Genomic DNA, 17,239 nt, shown 5'->3' with positions numbered 1-17,239 from the left:
TCCAGCCTCTGTTCAAAACCTCCAAGGAAGGAGAGTCCCCCTTCCAAGTTGCCCCGCTGCCTTTCGCTGGGCGTCCGCCCGCCCCCCCGACCCGGACTCCGGGCAAGTTCGAGGCGCGTCTGGCCGCGAAGGCGAGCCTCCCCCCGGCCGCTGGGCGCCGCTGCCGAAGGGGGCGTCTCCGGCGGGGCGGCGAGGGAGGCGGAGCCGGGGAGGCAGCGGCAGGCAGGCAGGCAGGCAGGCAGGCAGGCGGCCTCGGACGGGCACCGGCGCAGCGCGCCCTCTCGCTGGCTGGGCTGGCTGGGCGATGGCGGTGACGCGGAAGCTGGGCATCCGCCTGGCCTACTCGGCGGCCGGGAGCGTGTCGGGGCTGTCGGTCTTCCTGGTGTGGAACCTGGCGCCCAGCCTGCGGCAGCCTTACACCGCCGCCGCCGGGGGGCTCTCCGGTAAGACGCGCGCGCGGCCGGGACTCTCTCTCTCCGCGCAGCCTCGCCTTCCAAGGGGCCCCCTCGATGGCGCCCCCGGCCCGCAGGGGAAGCCCGCCTCGGGAAGGGTCCGCTCCGGGAGCCTCTTTCTCCCCGCGCCCTCCCCTTCTCGCCGGGGCTTCGTCGCTCCGAGTCCGCGGCGAGTTTGCAGCACGCAGCCTGTGGGTTCGCTTTTGTACGGCGGGGCCACAGCTTGAAGGGGGCCTGGGGGACTCTCGGCCACCTAAACTTTCTGAGCAGCCAGAGGAGGGTTATTTGCAAACTGGCCTCGCGGGACAATCCACATTGGATTTATTTCCCCTTCGCTGCCCCAACCGGAGAGCCTTAAAAACAACAACATAGTGTCCCTACATTTCTTTCCCCTGGTGCTAAAGGTCACTTGAATTCTTTTAAGTGCTTTTTCTAGTTGTAATACTTACCAGTTGCCCTTGTTGTGAGTATAAATGTGACAAGTTGTAGCTAATCTGTGGTTTTTTAATTGTTGTTGTTGTTGTTGTTGTTGTTATCATCTGAAGAAGGGACTCGGATGCTATTTATATGGAGAGAGGCGGTACTTGGGATATTACAGTCCTTAGTTAGATTTATCTACCTTACCCCCCACCCCAACAGCTCAGAGTGACATTTTAATTCTTTGCAACCCTGGGACTTAGGCTAAGAGATAGCAACTGGCCCATTGATGCCCAAAGAGCTCCTAGCCTATCGCTGTAACCATTAACAGCACTCTAACATATATTTCAGACTAAAGGCAGTATGATAATTTGTGTGCGGGGAGGGGGAGACAATTATTTTGTTTATTACAGCATTTACAGTGGTACCTCGGGTTACAGATGCTTCAGGTTACAGACACTTCAGGTTACAGACTCCGCTAACCCAGAAATAGTACCTTGGGTTAAGAACTTTGCTTCAGGATGAGAACAGAAATCGTGCGGCGGCAGCAGGAGGCCCCATTAGCTAAAGTGGTGCTTAAGGTTAAGAACAGATTCAGATTAAGAACGGACCTCCGGAATGAATGAAGTGCTTAACCCGAGGTACCACTGTATATTGCACCTTTCCTCCAAGAAGCTGTAGGTGCTGTGTGTGAGTCTCCCTCTCCTCATCTTGTCCTTGCAACAACCCTGTGAGGTAGGTCTGGCTGAGAGATGCTGGCTGGCCCAAGATCACCTCTTGGGCAGAATGGGGATTTGAACCCTAGTATGCCAGGTCCTGGTTTGACACTCAGACTGCTGCATCTCACTGGCTGTTAGGCTTTAAAGAGCCACCAGGGCACCTAATATTTAGGATCCAACATTCTACAAAAATATGGATATGTTGATGTTTAAAAATAGCTTGGTTTCGGCATGAAATTGTTAGCAGCTTTGTACTACCAAGTAGCAGTTTTAAGACAGGGCTTAAAAGAAAGGAATTTCAGCACTTGGCACCTGTTGATCTCAAGGCCACTTTAAGCATGACTTCTTCTCCCTGCATGTAGAAATGCAGTTGCATGCAGCCTGTTTGTGGTTTGCAATCCATGTCTTTTCCTGATGCCTTTTTGAATACGTTCTTCCTCTTTGTCCAGCATCACAATCGTCTCTTGCAGGCAGGCAGCATGGAGAAATCTGTGTGTCTCGTATAATTGTCATGTCATGTCAGGGTACAGCATGGCGTGATGGGATTTTGGCTACTTTCTTTTTGTACTTCTGTGGTAGTTGTCAGGGCAACTGTCACCCTCTCATTATCACCTTCATGAGAATCACATTCATTTTCTTTCTTTCTTTTACCCCCAGTGAATTTCTGAACATGGTTCTGAAAGCATTGATGATGAACCGGTTTGAACCAGAGAGATTTGGGACTTGAAGGAGCACAAGTTCAAATCCCAGCTTCTCTGACTTTGTGACATTGGTGACACTAATCCCTTGGCCTTGGCTATCCTGTCTGTAAAATGGGAACCAGAATAACCAGTCCTGGAAGGGATGGGGAGGACACAGGTGCTGCCTTTGGAGCCTAGAAATGTTTTTCAGTACCTGATCATTATTACCCTGTTAGGAAGGATATTACCAAGTTAAATGAGAAGCACGGTAAAACAAATTGCATTGTAATAGAAAAAACTTGACAGTCGTCTCTGAAGGATTGATGACTGTGTATTTGGGGAAAGGCAGCTGCCATTTAAAATTACATTTTATTTATTTATCCAGTTTGTACACCACCCTTCATCCATAGATCTCAGGGTGGTTCACAGCATAAAAATACAAGATATAAACACCACACACACACACACACACACACACACACACACACACACAAAATAACCACCCCCTCCCACCCACACATTTAAAAGGATTGAGGAATTTAGCCAGCCATATTCATTTCTTTTTTTCTCCATATTCATTTCTTTATTAAGTACATATGAAGCTCCTATATAATAATAATACATTTTTATTTATATCCCGCCCTCTGAAGCCGGGCTCAGAGCGGCTAACAACAGTAAAATAACACAGTTTACATAAAATCACAATCAATTTATTGAAATACATTCTAAAATCAATTCATTCTAAAATCAATTCATTCTAAAATCAATTCAGAGTCAAATTAATGGCAACCATTGGGCTAGAGTTCTATGAGGATTACCAAAGGAGGGGGTCAGACTGTACCTTGGCAGGACTGCATATACAGAAGGACTGTATATACAGAGTTAGACCTTTGTTCCATCTTCCGCAGTACAGTGGTACCTTGGTTTGCAACCGCTTTGGATTACAACCGTTTTGGATTACAACCATGTCAAACCCGGAAGTGTGTGTCCCTTTTTTTTATTACAACCCATTTTTTTAAATTACAACCAATCTTTTTTGGGAGGCCCCATTGGCGAAAGTGTTCCTTGGGTTAGAACCTGTTTTGGTTTACAACCGGACCTCCGGAACGGATTATGGTTGTAAACCAAGGTACTGTACTGTGCTGTCTACTGTTACTGGCAGCGAATCTTTAGGGTGTTGCCTTTTCCAGTCCCCAGATCCTTCAAATCTATTTTGACCCTGAGACTGCGGTTGGAGACCTGCATGCAAAGCATGAGCTATACCATTTGTCATATATAAACGGCTACTTATATATTGCCACTAATCCTTACGAGCTATTAGAATGTGTTGTGTTCTGAGTCGAGAACCCGTGGCCCTCCAAATATTGTTAGAACACCAGCCCTGATCAGCAGTGGACAGGGATGACGGCGTTGCCGGCCAATAGCACCCACCCCTGCTCTACTTTTGGACCTCAGCATGCAGGTAGGTGTAGGCTTGATTTTTGGAGGCAGAAGGCCAGAAGCAAATCTAGACACCATCCTGGAGTTTATGCCTTCATCCTGGCTGGGTGTTCTGGCCCTCACTGGTGGTGGGAATCCCACAGGCCTGCGCATGTCTGTGTGCAATGTGACTATGGCCACGTTCACAACATACATTGAAAGCACAATGATGCCATTGACATCACTGTACTTTCCAGTGCTCCCTGTGAAGAGGGATTGTTTGGTAAGTCACTCTGGAAATCGTAGTTCTGAGAGGGCACCTGGGCTCTCCTAACAACTCACAGCACTCTTTTGGGAGGGGAAGGTGGTATCACGGTGCTTTAAATGTATGACATGAATGTGACTTTGTACAAAATCCATAGAGAATGCAGGAGAACCCACCCATTAATGAGCTTTCCCCCATCTGCCATGTCCAGCATTCTGACAGTTGGAAATAAATTTTGCTAGGTTGCAGTCTTCTGTCTTAAGACGCTGTGAGCTGTAAGTGAAAGCTTCCTGCTGAACCTCTCGGCTGTGGAGTGCCTTAGCTGGGAGCTATGCCCAGACGGGGGATCTTATATCCTGTATCAGAGCTTGGGTTGGTTTGGCAGTGCAGAGGCATGCCAGTTAAAACATGTTTTGGTTTGGGGGTTTTTTATGAAATCATTTTTATTAGTTTTACAAATACAAGCTATAAATGAACACAAACTAGTAAAAATATATCTATATAAAGAGATTCCCCAAATCTCAAGACTTCCCCCCCATCTCCTCCATAGGGGTCTCATTTTAAACATCTACAACTGCATATTCATCCGTATCAAGCCATATTGTCCATAATAATTTTTACACTACAAGTTAGTCAAAATCTTGCTCTTGTTTCCATTTGCTTACAGTGGTCTCCTAAATAACTTATAATTTTCCCCACTCTTTTATAAAGTTTTTATCCTTTTGATTTCTGAGTTTTCCAGTCAGCTTTGCCATCCAGTCAGCAGAATACAGTGGGAAGTAATAGTGCCACTGTATTCTGCTCTGGTCAGACCTCACCTGGAGTACTGTGTTCAGTTCTGGGCACCACAGTTCAAGAAGGACACTGACAAACTGGAACGTGTCCAGAGGAGGGCAACCGAAATGGTCAAAGGCCTGGAAACGATGCCTTATGAGGAACGGCTAAGGGAGCTGGGCATGTTTAGCCTGGAGAAGAGGAGGTTAAGGGGTGATATGATAGCCATGTTCAAATATATAAAAGGATGTCACATAGAGGAGGGAGAAATGTTGTTTTCTGCTGCTCCAGAGAAGCGGACACGGAGCAATGGATCCAAACTACAAGAAAGAAGATTCCACCTAAACATTAGGAAGAACTTCCTGACAGTAAGAGCTGTTCGACAGTGGAATTTGCTGCCAAGGAGTGTGGTGGAGTCTCCTTCTTTGGAGGTCTTTAAGCAGAGACTTGACAACCATATGTCAGGAGTGCTCTGATGGTGTTTCCTGCTTGGCAGGGGGTTGGACTCGATGGCCCTTGTGGACTCTTCCAACTCTATGATTCTATGATCTCGGCAAAGTCCATCAGCTTGGCTTGCCATTCTTCTCTGGTAGGGACTTTGTCTTCTTTCCAGTTCTGGGATAATAACATCCGGGTGGCAGTTGTTCCATATATAAAGAGTATTTTCTGCTCCCTTGGTATGTCAGTACCTGTAATTCCTAATAAAAAAGCTTCTGGTTTCTTAACAAAAGTTATTTTAAGCATTTTTTAATTTCATTATATATCATCTCCCAGAATGCTTTTATTACCTTACAAGTCCACCACATATGATAAAAGGTACCTTCTTTTTTTTTACATTTCCAGCAGATATTTGAACTTGTCCTATACATTTTTGCTAACTTAAAGATAAAGGTAAAGGGACCCCTGACCATTAGGTCCAGTCGTGGCTGACTCTGGGGTTGCGGCGTTCACCTCGCTTTATTGGCCGAGGGAGCTGGCGTACAGCTTCCAGGTCATGTGGCCAGCATGACTAAGCCGCTTCTGGCGAACCAGAGCAGCACACGGAAACGCTGTTTACCTTCCCGCTGGAGTGGTACCTATTTATCTACTTGCACTTTGATGTGCTTTCGAACTGCTAGGTTGGCAGGAGCAGGGACCAAGGAATGGGAGCTCACCCCGTCGCGGGGATTCGAACCACTGACCTTCCAATTGGCAAGTCCTAGGCTCTGTGGTTTAACCCACAGTGCCACCTGCATCCCTTTGCTAACTTAGTAGGAGTCAAATACCACCGGTACATCATTTTCATATAATTTTCTTTCAGTGTACAATGTGTCGTAAATTTCAAATCTGATTTCCATAACCTTTCCCAATCTGCCATCTGAATATTATGTCCCAAATACTTTGCTGACTTGACTTGTTCATCTTTTGTAGGCCGCTCTAAAAACCAAGCTATACATTTTAAATAATGATTTAACATTATTTTCTAACAAATCTTTTTGAAATCTTGATAATTCACAACTAAAACCTTTCTTTTCATCTATCTTAAATATATCATTTAATTGGTGAAACTGTAACCAGTCCATTATTAAATCCCTTATCTAATCATAATCTTTTAGTTTCACCAGCTCTCTATTTGTCAACCAATTAATTCTCATATTCGCTTTTTCCAAAGATATTACTTCTAAAGGGGAAAGCCACCAAGGTGTTTTTGGCTTTTTCCCATACCAGAAAGATTGATTTTCTTATTAGATGATTCTGAAAACCTTTATGCACCTTAGCTTTCTCATACTATAAGTATGCATGCCATCCAAATCTGTTTTCATGTCCTTCCAAATCTATTATATCTGCCTTTTTCAATATTATCCATTCCCAGAGTCAGCAAAGACAGGATGCCTCATAATAAGGTTGTGCTGTAATAAACCTCTTTGCTCTCTGCCTCCACAGTTGGAGGCAGCAAGGCTTCTGAATCCCAGCTGCTGGAAACCACAGGAGGGAAGAGGGCTCTTGTGCTCAGATCCTGCTTGCTGGTTTCCCACAGCTTGGCAAAGGTGAGAACAGGGTTGGCCTGATCCAGAAGGCTCTTCTTTTGTTCATATGTGTTCTCTACAGCTCAGTTTTGCAGTAGTTTACAGATATGTTGAAGCTTGTTTTAATGAAACGGTTGCACTTCTGCTCAGCAATTTTAGAATATTAAGCAGTTTAGTTGCTTTTAATCAACTAAATAAGTGGTTGAGGGGGAAATCCATGAGCTGTGCTCCTTCAGACAGCCGATGGCAGCTCACATGACTGAATGCTGATCCATACAAAGCAAATTCCTTCCACGTAGAAAAGAACTTTTGGGTAGAAGTGTATTTTGTAAAGGAGCATCAGAGCCCTTTCCTGCAGCCTGAAGCAGTGCAAGACCATGAGAACCAAGACGCCTCCTCTTGACCTGTGTGCTGACTTACATTATCCCACCTAACTAGGCGCTGCCCCCACCCAGTTTCAGACTCTGATCAAAACTCTTATTTCAGGAGGTCTTCGCACCCTGAATGCACCTCAAATGTTTTACATTTTGTTTTAGTTTGTGAAGTTTGTGAGGTTTTATATTCTTGAGGTTTTAAATGATGTATATTGTATGGGGTTTTTTTTATTATTGTACACTGCTTTGAGACCTACGTGGTGTGAATAGCTCCATAATGGCCAGGGATTAGGAGTCCAGTCTCCTCTGGAAAGGCCACAGTTTCCTCATGGCTGCTTTATGCGATGGGAGCTCCCCTCAGATCTCAAGGAAGTGCCCCACTGAATTGGGGAGTGGAGCCCTGGAACGCGGAAGCCGCTCTCCTGATTCTTGGAATGAACCTGCAGGACGATGACCTTCATTTTTAAGAAGCTTTTTTTGCTATTTTTAAGTCAGGCAGGTAGTTCAGTTGATTGGATAAAGCAAGGCTTTGGATTAAGATCTTCTCCAAAGGGAGACATTGCCAGACAAGTGAATAAAAAGTTCAATGTGGATGTGAAAGATGAGAGAAGCAAACAACGGTGTGTGCTGTGCAAAAGTGGGGGCTTGCATCGTGTACAGGGCACACTCCTTTCAAGCTGGCCTGTTCTCTGAGCACTGCTTGTTTTGTAGCAAGATGGTTCCTGTTATTCAAGGGATTGGGTCAGGGATGGGCATCCTGTGGCCTTCCAGGTGTTTTTATTAATTATTACATTTATGTAGCACCTTTGTCTTCCAAGGAACTCAAGGTGTACATGGTTCTCCTCTTCTCTACTTCAATCTCACAACAACTCTGTGAGGTAGGTTAGGCTAAGAGATGGCAACTAACCCAAGGTCACCCAGTCACCCCGACCACACATCAGGCTGGCTGGGACGGAGGAGATTTGGAGCCCAACAGCACCTGGTTAGGTAGATGGCAGCATTCTGTAAAACCAGAAAATATTGTCTACTTGGGACCTAAATGTATAATAAGCATGTGCAACTGTAGAAAAGTTAGGCATTGTGGAATACCTGGAATGAGGCCTTGGAGAGCTGTTAGCAGTCAGTGTAGACTGAATGGGGAATCTGTAGGTGCAGTTGGACTCCAATTGCCAACAGCCTCCAGTAGAAGGTTGCTTTATATGCTCAAATGTAAAATTCCCCGCAAAGAAATGCTCCCTGTGTGGGTGGGAGAAGAGGCTTCCCGGATGGCGCTTCAGCGTTAGACTGTGTGCATCTCATCACTCCCAGGACTTACTTGTCAAACCTGATGCCACATTGGTGAAGGTTCTGTGTGAAATCTCCTTTCAGTTTTGCCTTCAGGCTCACTTCTTAGCCACTGCTGTGCCAAAGGGTGCCTTCACACAGTCAAAGCTGTTAATCCAGCTGGCTGCTTTGGTGATTTCTAACAGCCACAGTTGCCGACAGGAACACATGGTGAGAATTGGGGGCATTGCAGGAGCCCCGGGGCTCAAATTAGGCTATTGCTGGAGTGTTGATGCTCAAATTGGGGGTGTCTCTGACAGCTGGAGCTTCTAGAAGGGCAAAGATTTATCAGGAGGCATGATCTTGAAGGTTGTTTTTGGCAGGGTGCATGAAAATGTGAAGGAGGCAAGGCTGCTTCTGTCTTGAGCAATGATCTCAAACGTTTCTTGTTCCGTTTCAGGAATGCAGGCCGAGACTTTACCAAGAAATGAGTCCGGGTGCAAGGCTGCATGGGTGTGGGCCAAAAGGATCACTGTCTTTAGGGATAGGGGGCAGCGCTGGGTTGCAGAATGGTTCCTCCCTTGGATGCCTTCCTCCTCCTTTCCAGCCAGGCAGTTGCTGATGTCACTTATCTCATTCCAGCATGCAGAAAAGGACCAAAAGAAACACAAAAAAGTTCAAAACAACTGTATTGTGGATCTCCCCAGTTGAGCCTGCCAAGGGTTTGTTTGTCCTGGATTTGGACCAAATAGATCATGCTCAGCTGAACAGCCTTCTCACAATTGCTTGTTGTCCCCAGGGGTCAGGTAGCAGGAAGACACAGAGGAGGCATTTGTACACTCCAGATGTTTTGCAGGGGAAGGGTTGCCACCACTCTGCCCCAGTGGGGTGATAGGACGGCTTAGATAACAAAGACCCTAAACCCCAATCTAAACCCTGTTTATCTGAGTGTTGGAGAACTGGAAAGGTCTTTAATGCTGTTACTAGCAGTGCCTTCAACCCTGTGCCTAGTTTGTCAGGGTTAATTCAATTTTGGAGGCTGCTGTGCAGAGTTCTCGTTTTGCCCAGCATTTTCTGCCAAGTCACCCTGAAGACTTCCCTTCCAAAGATTCCTTTGCAAAGTCATGGGTTTTGGGAAGTGCTGCGTCAGGTGTCCCCTAACACAAGGAGGCAGCCTTGGGTGCTGAATCAGTTTCTGACACGTGAACTGGGAGCCTCTGACCACACACACTTCCTGCTGAGAGAAGCAGCCTCTGGAATGACCCTGCATTTTTTAAAAACCATCCATATTATTTTAAATGTAGACCAGAAGATTGTTTCTTTTTCTTTTCTTTTCTTTTTTTGGTTTGTCAGCAATGTTGCAAATATTATTTTTTAATGTATTTTTTTAAAAAAGATTTTCTTGATTTACAAAGGTGTGTGCAATGTCTCTCTCTCTCTCTCTCTCTCTCTCTCTCTCTCTCTCTCTCTCTCTCTCTCGTATGTTTCTATTTTACTTAATATATGTGGGGTTTTGTGTCACCGTTGCTTGTGCAGGTTCTCTGCTGTTCACTTATGTTCCTTTGGTGGTGAGAGAGGTTGGGGTTGGCCTAGAGTGTGGCTGTTCATTTGTGGTTGGCTGTGGTGGTCTTTGTGTTCAGAAGCCTGTGTTTCTGTAGCCTCTCTGTGGAAATCGGCACCTGCAATCTGGGAAGTTCCCCTTCTTCAGAGCTGGCAAAGCACTGCTGAACTTCCTGTTTCCCCACCCCTTAAAACTTGCAGGAATCATTGCACATCCATGGTTCTTCCAGAACAGCCCTTGCCAACCTTGTGCTCTCCAGTTCCTTTGGACTACAGTTGCCATCACAGCCACTGGGCAGGACTGATGGGATTTGGAGTCCAGCAGCATCTCCAGGGGCACATTCCACGCTAGACTTCCCGCTTGGGGTGGGTGTAACAATTATGCCAGGGCTGGGGGATCCCTGTCTCTCCAGATGTTGCTGGACTGCAGCTGCCTTCATCTTTTGGCCAGGCCAGCAGGGGCTGATGGAGTTGGAGTCCAACGTTACCTGGAGGGCCAAAGGTTCCCCTGCCCTGGTCTGAAGACACCTGGTCTGAGCACCAGAGATGCAATGCCAAAATCACATCAGTGCACATAACACAAGCCCTTCAGACAGAGCAACCTGTTTTGGCTGGCTGAACTGGTAAAAGTGGATGCCCCCCCCCCTCAATTTCCCCTCTTGTAAGGATAAAAACACCTGGTTCTAGGAACAGTGATCACCTCCATGCTGCTTCTCAAAGCTCAGGGACTTTTACATAGGTTTGTCTTCAAACCTGTGTTTGATCCCTCAGTACATCCCTGAAACAGCTGCAGATCTTGCACTCAGCCCCCCCCCCCGCCCAGTGCTGATGGCTGTCTGCAGCGCTGTTTCTCACCACAGGAGGGCATTCCTTCCACTGTGTCCTCTCCCTGATTTTATTTGAAGGGGTGAGATCTAAAGGTGTGCACTAATCCAGAATATGGCAGCTAGACTGGTGACTGGGAGTGACTGCCGGCACCATATAACACCGGTCCTAAAGGATCTTCACTGGCTCCCATTATGTTTCCAAACACAATTCAGTGTTGGTGCTGACTTGTAAAGCCCTAAACAGCCTCAGCTCAGTATAACTGAAGGAGCGTCTCGTTCAGCCTGGACACTGAGGTCCTCCTCTGAAGGTCTTCTGCTGATTCCCTCACTGCAAAAAGTGAAGCTACAGGGAACCAGGCAGAGGGCCTTCTCAGTAGTGGCACCCACCCTGTGGAACGCCTTCCCATCAGATGTCAAGGAGATGAAGAATTACACAACTTTTAGAAGACATCTGAGGGCAGCCCTGCATTGGGAAGTTTTTAATGTTTCACGTTTTACTATGTTTTTATATGTGCTATAAGCCGCCCAGAGTGGCTAGGGAAATAATAAAATTATTGTTATTATTATTACTACTACCTATTGTGGAAGAGAACCACAATAGGTGTTTGGTGGGTTTTTGAAAAATATTTTTTCCTGCTCAGACTTTTCTGTTCTGTTTAATGGCAGTGTAGTGCCCTCCAGATGTTTCTTGACTCCAACTCCCATCATCCTCAGCATAGCCAATGGTCAAGGGCTGATGGGATTTGGAGTACTGCAGCAGCCACAGTCTCCCCACTCCTGGCCTAAGACCTGTGTGGAGATGGATGATCTGCCCTGCAGTTCGTGTTGCCATTGCTCTTGATTCTTCTCCTTCTTTGCTCCCCCAGGGGTGCTGGCTCTCTGGACCCTGATCACACATGTGATGTACGTGCAGGATTACTGGAGGACGTGGCTGAAAGGCTTGAGGTTCTTCCTCTTTGTCGGCGTTCTCTTTGGCATCATCTCTCTGGTGGGCTTCTGCACATTCCTGGCCTTGGCCATCTCACAGCATCAATGTAAGTTGGGGGGCATTTGCTGTTCGGCTATAGCAAGAGCTGAGTAGGTTCTGTGTGGCCCCAAAAGCAAAACAAGCAAAATCAAAATTTTGCTCCCTGAAAATGCTGTATTCTGCAGTCCATAATCCTCAGTGGCAGAACACTTGCTTTGCTCACAGAAGGTCCTTGGTTCAGTCCCTGGCATCTCCACTTGAAAGGATCACCCAGCTGCAGTGGGGGTGGAATGGACCTTTTGCCTGAGGCTTTGGCGATTCGCTGTTGGAAAGAGCAAGCTGCACTGAGCTTGATGGGTCAGTAGACTGGCTTGGTCGAAGGCAAATTGGCATGTGCAAAAGATAGAGGGATGAGCCACAATTGCTGCTTTGTATGCAGAATGTCTCAGGTTCTGAGCTGGGTATCTCCAGCCAGAAGAATCTTAGGGAGCAGGGCTCCAAAATGTCTCTGTGGCTAAGAATTTACAGAAGGATGGCCCAACTTTTTATACCAAGTGGGCTGCAAGAGTGTTTTGAACCCACAGGCCACACTGCCTGGTTGTGGAGGTGGGGAGAGCAAGGCCAAAATTGGACATGCACCCGCATGCTGCCTTCCCAAAGGTGGATAAATGAGGCTCTGGGCTTTGGGAAGGAGGCACGAGGGCTCTGGCAGGGTCCTAGAGCCCTCCCTCCCTCATTTCCAAAGCTGGGAAAGCACTAACTGGGCTTTGGGAAGGTGGAGGGAAGACTCTAGGACCCTGTCAGAGCCTTGTGCCTCCTTCCCAAAGCCCAGCGTCTCACCTGCCCAACTTTCGGAAGGTGGCATGCTGAGGGCCGCCAGAAAATGCGTTGAAGGCCACATGTGGCCCTTGGGCTGCGCATTGGACCAGCCTGATTTACATGGATGCTACTGTTACAAATAGACAATACTGGGAGAGATGGACTAGCAGGAGTCCAACTGAGAATAAGAGGTCATATATTCCCGTTCGCATTACTTAGTGTTTCCATGTGTACTGGGGAGGGGAATTTGTTGGGGAACCTGCCTTGAAGGGGGATCCACTTTAGCTTCAACTTGGAGCCAAGGGGAGCTTTGCTTTTGCTTCTGAAGCTTCAGGTGCCGGCCTTTCAAAATGCAGGGAAAGGGATCCTGCGCACCCTCCTGCTACTGCAACTCCCATCACCCCTGACTATTGTCTGTGCCGGCCGGAGCTGAAAGGAGCAGGAGCCAAGCATCACCAGGAGGGTCTCAGGTTCCCCATCTGCCTGGCGATTCCCATAGGAGGCATTTATTCTATTGGCTTCCTTTGGCTGTGGCAACTCATCCAGTGGAGTCTTCAGTAATGAGCAAGGGAGGCTCTGTTCTCTCTCTCTCTTGTTTAACATTATTAATGGTGCTTGTTCTTCTGTTTAGCCCTGAAAGACCCAAAGAGCTACTACCTGTCCTGTGTCTGGAGCTTCATCTCCTGGAAGTGGGCCTTCCTCCTCAGCTTGTACTCCCATCGGTACAGGAATGAGTTTGCAGACATCAGCATTCTCAGTGACTTCTAAAGAAGACCCAGACTTTTAAACTCCAGCAAGGAGAGGAGGCCCCCTCTGGACAGACCCTAGCAGGAAGGTGCTGGCAAGGAGGACGAGAGCAGGAGCCGGCGTCCCCCTCTGCTTCCCCCCCTCTGCTGGCTTCCGTAGGCGCTCTCCCTTATTCCATTCAGCCTGTCGCTCTGGCTTGCACCCTCAGTCTCGTGCGTATGTGTGTGTTTTTAACTTTCACCAGCTTGGAGGGATGGTTCAAGGTCCACAGCAAGACCCAAGGTTCTGGTCCAAGTCCTCCTGGGCCCAATACATTTCCCTCTTGTACTTTGGAGTGGTGGGGAACAACATGAAGGCTGAAGAAACAGGCAGAGCCACCATCGCCCCCCATAGCCGTTGTCTTGTTGCCGCCTGGCGGGTGAGTGGTGAAGGCCCAAGGAGGTGAAGAAAGGAAGGGACTCCTTTCACAGAGAGAGATATTTTCATAAGCGCAAGGCACAAATCCATTTTAAGAGGAAACTATTTTGAACAGAAGCCCTGACCTCGTTGTCGTCTTGCTGTTGCTCATGGCTTTTGAGGCAGGAAGAACGTAGGGAGTTTTGTGCCCAAAATAGTCCCCCTGCCCCCAGTTCTTCTCCTGGCTCCTTTTAAATTGTTGGGTTTGATGTTTCAGAGTCAGATTCAGACCAGGGATGGGGAAGCTGCGGCTTCAGCTGCTGTTGGGCTCCAACTCCCAACTGCCTCAGCCAGCATGGCCAGTGGGGGGGGGGGATGCTGGGAGTTGTAGTCCAACAACAACAGGTGGCTCACGAGTTCCCCATACCTGGCTCAGGTGAAGCTGTGTGCCTGTGCTGACACTGTCCCTGCTGTTGAGGGTTAGCTCTATGGAATTTGGAAGGGACATAAAACACCCTTCAAACCCCACAGCCCAGCCCCCCTTTTAAGGGTCAGCTGCTAATGTGCTCCTTGTATCCATTGTCTAAAACTGTTACATTATAAAGCAGAAACAAAGCATTTATTTAGACTCTAATGCTCCAGTCAGTTCTGAGTGTGTCATCTGTGTCTCACACATATGTTTGGACCAAAATACGTAATTAGCCACTTGGTTAATTGGATGGAGTGGATGGGTCAGTGGAAGAAGAGGTTTCATGCCTGAGGATTGGGGGTGGCTGGGGTACCCCTGTGCCCCTTCACCCCAAAAGCTCTTGGACTCAGCTCCCAACAGCCCCCAGCCAGTATGGGGTCAGGAATTATGGGAGTTGGAGTCTAGCGGTAACTGGGGGGCCACTGAAACCCTCCCCCCCATCAATTGAAAATGGACTTCGACTAAGGAATTCCAAGATAGCCACTGGTGGTTGCATTAAATAGCATCACATCTGCATTTTATTATTGTAACACTTAGCCTTTTATGATCAAGCCTGGCCGGGAGCAGAGCTGGTTCTATGCAATGGGTGTGATCTTGTAAGAAGGAATGGGTTCTCGGAATCTCTCTGTGTCACTTGGATCTGAATTGTTGCATCTGAACACCTGTGAGGGCTTCCCACTGCGCTCTTAACCCAGAACCTTTTGCTAGTACCAGATTCTGTGGTGCCATTTCTCTTCTCCACCCCCCGGCTCACACCTTTTCCCTTTGCAGTGCTGATCTTTCCGTTGGGCACAGAGGGCTTGCTGAGTGCTTCCCATCTCTTCTCAAACAGAGAGCTGTACCCATCAGCTTGTGTCTGGTAACCTAGGTCTCATCCAAACTAGGCCTGATGGACGCACTGCCTGGATTTCTTAACATAACCTTAAACTTGACAATGTGACTAAGGGATGGATCCACTCTATATAAACCTTTTACATCCTTATACTCTGAGTGTGGACCCTGCACACTGGATGCTCCCCAGATATTTAAGTGGTGGCTGGCCCTTGTTGTTTCTCGGTTTGCCTGGAAGCAACTTGATGAGAACCAAGTGTCCCCTTTGGAGATGCAGGAGTTGTTCACCCACTGAATGTGAGCTTATTGCAGATCTAAATCTGGGCCTATGAAAGAAGGCTAAGCAGTTCCCATGCGACATGCCTGGAGACCCAAGGAAGACAGATGTAGCAACTCTTCCCACCTTTCAGTGAATTCTGGATTCTTCATGCGGCCTCCTGCACTTTGTAACAGCTTCATTGTTTTTAAAATGGGCATCTCAACGGCCTCAGAAGTAGATCTTAAGAGATTGGCAGGGTAATGCAGGCACAGCTATTTGTAAAGGTATGGTAACTTGGACCCAAACCATTTAGGACTTTAGAACTCATCCCCATCAATTTGAATTGGGCCTAGAAACAAGCGGTGCAGTGCGATGCTCCAACTTCCTGCCCACAACCAGGAGCTGGTGAGCAGCATTCTTTGCCAGCTTTACGTTTCTGAACCATCTCCAATGACACCCCATGTGGAGCACGTGATGATGTCCACTGATGCTCCCCTCCTGAAAACAAGAAACTTCGAGAAGCACAGAAGAAAATTGGTGGCTGCCTATTGTTATCTATTTGCAAATGCAGGAGAAGCAAAAGGGCAAACCCTGTTGCCTCGTGGCCCGTTTAATGGAATGAGGGGCAGGCAGGGATAATGAGAGAGCGGGTGACTAGCTAAAGAGGACTTGGCCACTGGTGAAAAATAATCTGCCACACCAGCAGGGGAAGTCAGTGGTCCATCTGTAGTGCATGCAGGTGTAGGCAGGCAACAGGGTGCCCTCCAGGTGCTGGACTCCAGCTCACATCAGCTGCAGCCAGCATGGGCACTGGCCAGGCATGATGGGAGCTGGAGTCCAACAGTATCTGGAGGGCTTGAGGTTGGCCACCCCTACCTTCTGTCCTTTGCTCTCCATGGAAACTTTGGCCCTCGGCTCATTAGGGGATGGGACCTTGTGATGTTGCCCTGCTCTTGCAGTACAATTCATAGGCTGCTTTCTGTTCCCCTGCTTCAGCCCTTGGAAATAACTTTTACCAGCGTGTGTTTTGTTCTCCCCTCTGTGTGTGCGCACGCGATATTGGGGAGTCAGTGCACAAACGGCTTGCCTGGGAGAAGACTGTCCACATGCCACTTTTGTTATAAATAAAGGGGGAAAACAGTACAAGGTGTCTGGCTGTATTTCTTGCAGAGGGAAGCCAAGAGGGGTGTGGGTGGGTGTGGGTGTGAGACAGAGAGAGAGGCAGAGGGAGGGAGAAACCCCTGTGGCTGGGGAGCTCCTGAGCCAAGCAAGTGTGTGTTTTTGCCCCCCTGGTAAGAACTGGTCTAGTACACACATGGTCTTGGTTACCTGTCTGAAGCTGTCAGTGGATTTGGCTGCAGGGAACTCATGGCATCAGTAAATTCACACAAATTCCTTTTTCTTATTGGAGCAGAACAACTTCAAACAGCCTTTGAAGAGCTTAGAATCTCAGATATGACAACAAGGGTGTGTGTGTGTGGAGGGCTTCCAGTCCTTTAGTTCTTCTGTCCTCAACCTGGTGCCCTACAGCCAGCTGGAGGGCACAGGGTTGGGGCAGGCTGGTCTGGTTTCTCTCCATGGTTAGCTGCAAGCCCACATTAGTTAGGTTGCAAGAAGCTGGACTTCAGTGTTCAGTTGCAGTGGGCAGTAGGGCAAATGTTACGAGAGACTTGCAGAGAAGATGGGGAAAGTTTGCTGTTTTGCACATAGCCTTAGGTTGTGTGGTGGCATTATAAGTTCTTTTCCAAAACTGATGTCTGACTTTTGCAAAGCAAATCCTGTTTGTGCTTCTCACTCCCCACAATTGTGTATTGAAAAGCACAGCCAGGCACCCAGCCTTGGATCATACCTGAGTCATGGGCTAAAATGTGCATTGTGTTCCTTATTCAAAACTGGACAGCAGGTGGAATTTCAGTGCAGCATGCATTGGCTTAATATTTTGCTTCTGTTGTACCAAATTGCTGTGCCTGAGTCTGAGTAACAGTTTCCTCTCAA

The 17,239-nt window shown here is 47.7% G+C and overlaps 1 protein-coding gene across 1 annotated transcript; it reads left to right on the top strand.

The window, feature by feature from the left end:
- The first annotated feature begins 239 nt into the window (after positions 1-239).
- SLC48A1 (solute carrier family 48 member 1) lies at positions 240-13,347 on the top strand. The gene is made up of 3 exons (XM_053369767.1): positions 240-443; positions 11,623-11,790; positions 13,174-13,347. The coding sequence occupies exons 1-3, from the start codon at positions 305-307 to the stop codon at positions 13,308-13,310; spliced, it is 444 nt and encodes a 147-aa protein (XP_053225742.1). The 5' UTR covers positions 240-304; the 3' UTR covers positions 13,311-13,347.
- The last annotated feature ends 3,892 nt before the right edge of the window (positions 13,348-17,239 follow it).

Source organism: Podarcis raffonei, chromosome 2 (assembly GCF_027172205.1).
Source record: "Podarcis raffonei isolate rPodRaf1 chromosome 2, rPodRaf1.pri, whole genome shotgun sequence".
NCBI lineage: Eukaryota > Metazoa > Chordata > Lepidosauria > Squamata > Lacertidae > Podarcis > Podarcis raffonei.
Note: the sequence above shows the minus strand (reverse complement) of the source record. Positions and strands in the feature narration are given on the sequence as shown.